The 3220-nt window shown below is 52.4% G+C and overlaps 1 protein-coding gene across 1 annotated transcript in view; it reads right to left on the bottom strand.

Moving 5' to 3' along the window:
- The window catches only part of tyr (tyrosinase), a 13949-nt gene extending 12249 nt beyond the window's left edge, over window positions 1-1700 (bottom strand). The window contains 5 exon segments of the mRNA XM_065027154.1: window positions 624-1271; window positions 1273-1331; window positions 1334-1363; window positions 1366-1383; window positions 1386-1700. Of these exon segments, the coding sequence (XP_064883226.1) occupies window positions 624-1271; window positions 1273-1331; window positions 1334-1363; window positions 1366-1383; window positions 1386-1455 (825 nt within the window). The 5' untranslated portion in view covers window positions 1456-1700.
- Window positions 1701-3220: the final 1520 nt, after the last annotated feature.

Raw genomic sequence — 3220 nt, 5'->3', positions numbered from 1 at the left:
CTATACAGACTATAAACAGACTATAGACAGACTATAAACAGACTATAGAAACTATAGACTGACTATAGACAGACTATAAACAGACTATACACTGACTATAAACAGACTATAGACTGACTATAAACAGACTATAGACAGACTATACACTGACTATACACAGACTACAGACACGGACTGCTTAACAATAGTCCCTCTCCAGTCTCTGTTTCCCTGTCATTCCTCTGCTCTGAATTAAGCAGAACTCTCTGGGTCTCAAATCACATAGGAAGGAGGCTTTGGTTGAGAGGTATTATTTGCTATCTCAGGCACTTGTCTAGATGAGCGGTTTAGAATGTGACCTCATACTGTAATGTTGGTGGGCCCGGGCCCAGGGTTTGGCCCTAGTTAGGAGTAGTCATCACTGGGATCAATGTGTATAACAGCTCCAGACTCTTGGCTCATGATTCAGTGATGTCACATGGTGCACACACGCGCGCACACACACACACACACACACACACACACACACACACACACACACACACACACACACACACACACACACACACACACACACACACACACACACACACACACACACTACTGTTCACATCACTCTACCTGTGTCACATGTGTTTGTTTACCTTCCATGAAGAGAACACAGAGCCTGGGCTGATGAGGTTGGGGTTCAGCGGGCTCCGCCCACCCATCAGGTTGTCCGTGCACACCGTACAGTCTGTTGCATCCCGCCAGTCCCAGTATGGGATAGTGAAGTTAAAATCCCCAGTCATCTTCCTGATCTCGTGCTCCCAGTGCAGCAGATACACTCGGTGCCATGGCAGGAACGCCGCCGACTCGTGTGCAAAGTCTATGTCCGGCCAAACATTTCCTGGCCCCCCAAGCAGTGTGTCCCTGGACACATAGTAGTGCATCCACACAAACAGGTCGTAAACACTCACGTCAGAAAACATTGGGTTCTCCCCATTTGTACCCATCTCAGCGCGAGTTCCTGTGACAATGACGTAGTCAGCGGTGACGGTGTTCTTGGCCAAGTTCAGGTAGGCGATGAACCGCTGTTGTTCCGCCACCGACAGCGAGAGGAAGTTCCTCCTCACGGACTCCCGCTGCTCGGCACAGCCGGGGCCGAAGTAGCCGAACCTGCACCCCCCACAGTCAAAACCCCCGTAGTTACCTGCACACTGGCATGTGCGGTTGTAGAAGGCCAGCGGCCACCGTTCTCGGTCGTCTATCCCAGTGTGTGGGTACTGTGGCCCGTGGGGCTCTTCCGATACAAATCACGTCCTGACAGAACCCTCGGCCCGACGTTGCTCCACAGGCCGACCCGTCCCCTCCCACACCGGGCAGCACTGCTTGGTACGCAGCGCTCTGTGTTGGCGCAAGGCCGGGGAACTGGCCCACACACGGCCGCAGCAACAGCATCTGGAGCAGGCTACCCAACACAACCAGAAGAACCATGACTGACCAACTACCACACCCAAGAGCTCACTACACAGCCAGACTAACCAAAGCACACGGCGAAGATGCGACTGCAGCCGGCTATAGTCACACAGCAGGTCCAGCCTGGTCACAAGTGGTATAAGTCAGTAACGCAGAGTCTGGGGAAAAGAAAGAATAATGTTAACTCACAATATAACTTCCACTTGCCCACACCCTCTCTCTCCCCTCTCTGCTTCCCTCCCCATACCATCACATGCTTGGGATAATATAGTTCAGCCTCATTCTGTCTCGAGACCAGCTGACCACATCCCTCTTCCCCCAGGCCTAGCCGGCCTGGAATGTGTGTGCATGATCTGGGGTGAGAGAGTGGAGTGGTTCCAACTTGTGAGGAACTCTCACATAATAGCCCATCTCACAGCGTGGAACAGACAAGCTTCTGTACCATAACCTCATGCTAATGTCTGCTGTTTTAGGACATTATCTAGAGAGGGAAAAGGACACAGAAGAAGATTTACACCTATCCCAGGGAAATGCTCAAAACAGGAACATAATAGCCTATTGTCAGCTACTGTTAGAATAAATAATTAATAAACTATTTGGAAATGAATTAGTGCTCAATGGTCAAGGCACCTTATAGGTCTTCGGGTCGACCATGTTACAAACACAGTGACACAATGTTCCCTCGAAACTGAGCACGTGTGTTGGTGCTCAGTAGCCCTGAGACTGCCGTGCAGCTCCCCTGAGACCGCCGTGCAGCTCCCCTGAGACTGCCGTGCAGCTCCCCTGAGACCGCCGTGCAGCTCCCCTGAGACTGCCGTGCAGCTCCCCTGAGACCGCCGTGCAGCTCCCCTGAGACCGCCGTGCAGCTCCCCTGAGACCGCCGTGCAGCTCCCTGAGACCCCTGAGCTCCCCTGAGACCGCCGTGCAGCTCCCTGAGACCGCCGTGCAGCTCCCCTGAGACCGCCGTGCAGCTCCCTGAGACCGCCGTGCAGCTCCCTGAGACTGCCGTGCAGCTCCCCTGAGACCGCCGTGCAGCTCCCTGAGACCGCCGTGCAGCTCCCCTGAGACCGCCGTGCAGCTCCCCTGAGACCGCCGTGCAGCTCCCCTGAGACTGCCGTGCAGCTCCCCTGAGACTGCCGTGCAGCTCCCGTGAGACCGCCGTGCAGCTCCCCTGAGACTGCCGTGCAGCTCCCCTGAGACTGCCACTCAGAAGAAATATCAGCCCACAGAGAGAAGCACGAGGTTGAACTTTACTCAACTTTCTAGAGCAGTGGTCACCAACCGGTCGATCAAGATTGACTGGTCGATCTCCAAGGCATTCCTAGTCGATCACCAAACATTTCTGTAAAAAACCCAATGATAGAGCATTGTATTCCTATATTTTTGAGGCGATAGGTGCACCCCATTCAGCTGCCCTGAGTGTTGGGTCGGCGAACTGTTGCCATTTGAACCATTTCATGTGTCTGAGGTACAAACGTTTTCTTCCCTGGAAAGCCCAGAGAGAAAATCAAATGCACTATGGGTCTACCGCTGGCCAATCAGATTGCTCAGATGACTGAGTCTGCAGTAATGTAGCAGGTATGAAAGAAAGCTACAGAAAAGTTGATACTGTGAGATTTCAAAACATTTAAAACCCTGACTAGAGAGAGACTGTCAACGAATACAGCAAAGAGCTGCTGTTTTTAAGAGTTCATGTTTAAGTTGTTACTCAGCACTGTCAACACTTTGATAACCCATAAAATGCACTTCTCCACTCAGCGCTACAACAAGCACTTCTCCACTC

Source organism: Oncorhynchus nerka, linkage group LG14 (assembly GCF_034236695.1).
Source record: "Oncorhynchus nerka isolate Pitt River linkage group LG14, Oner_Uvic_2.0, whole genome shotgun sequence".
Lineage (NCBI taxonomy): Eukaryota > Metazoa > Chordata > Actinopteri > Salmoniformes > Salmonidae > Oncorhynchus > Oncorhynchus nerka.
The sequence above is the reverse complement of the archived record's forward strand: the minus strand, read 5'-3'. Positions and strand labels throughout refer to the sequence as shown.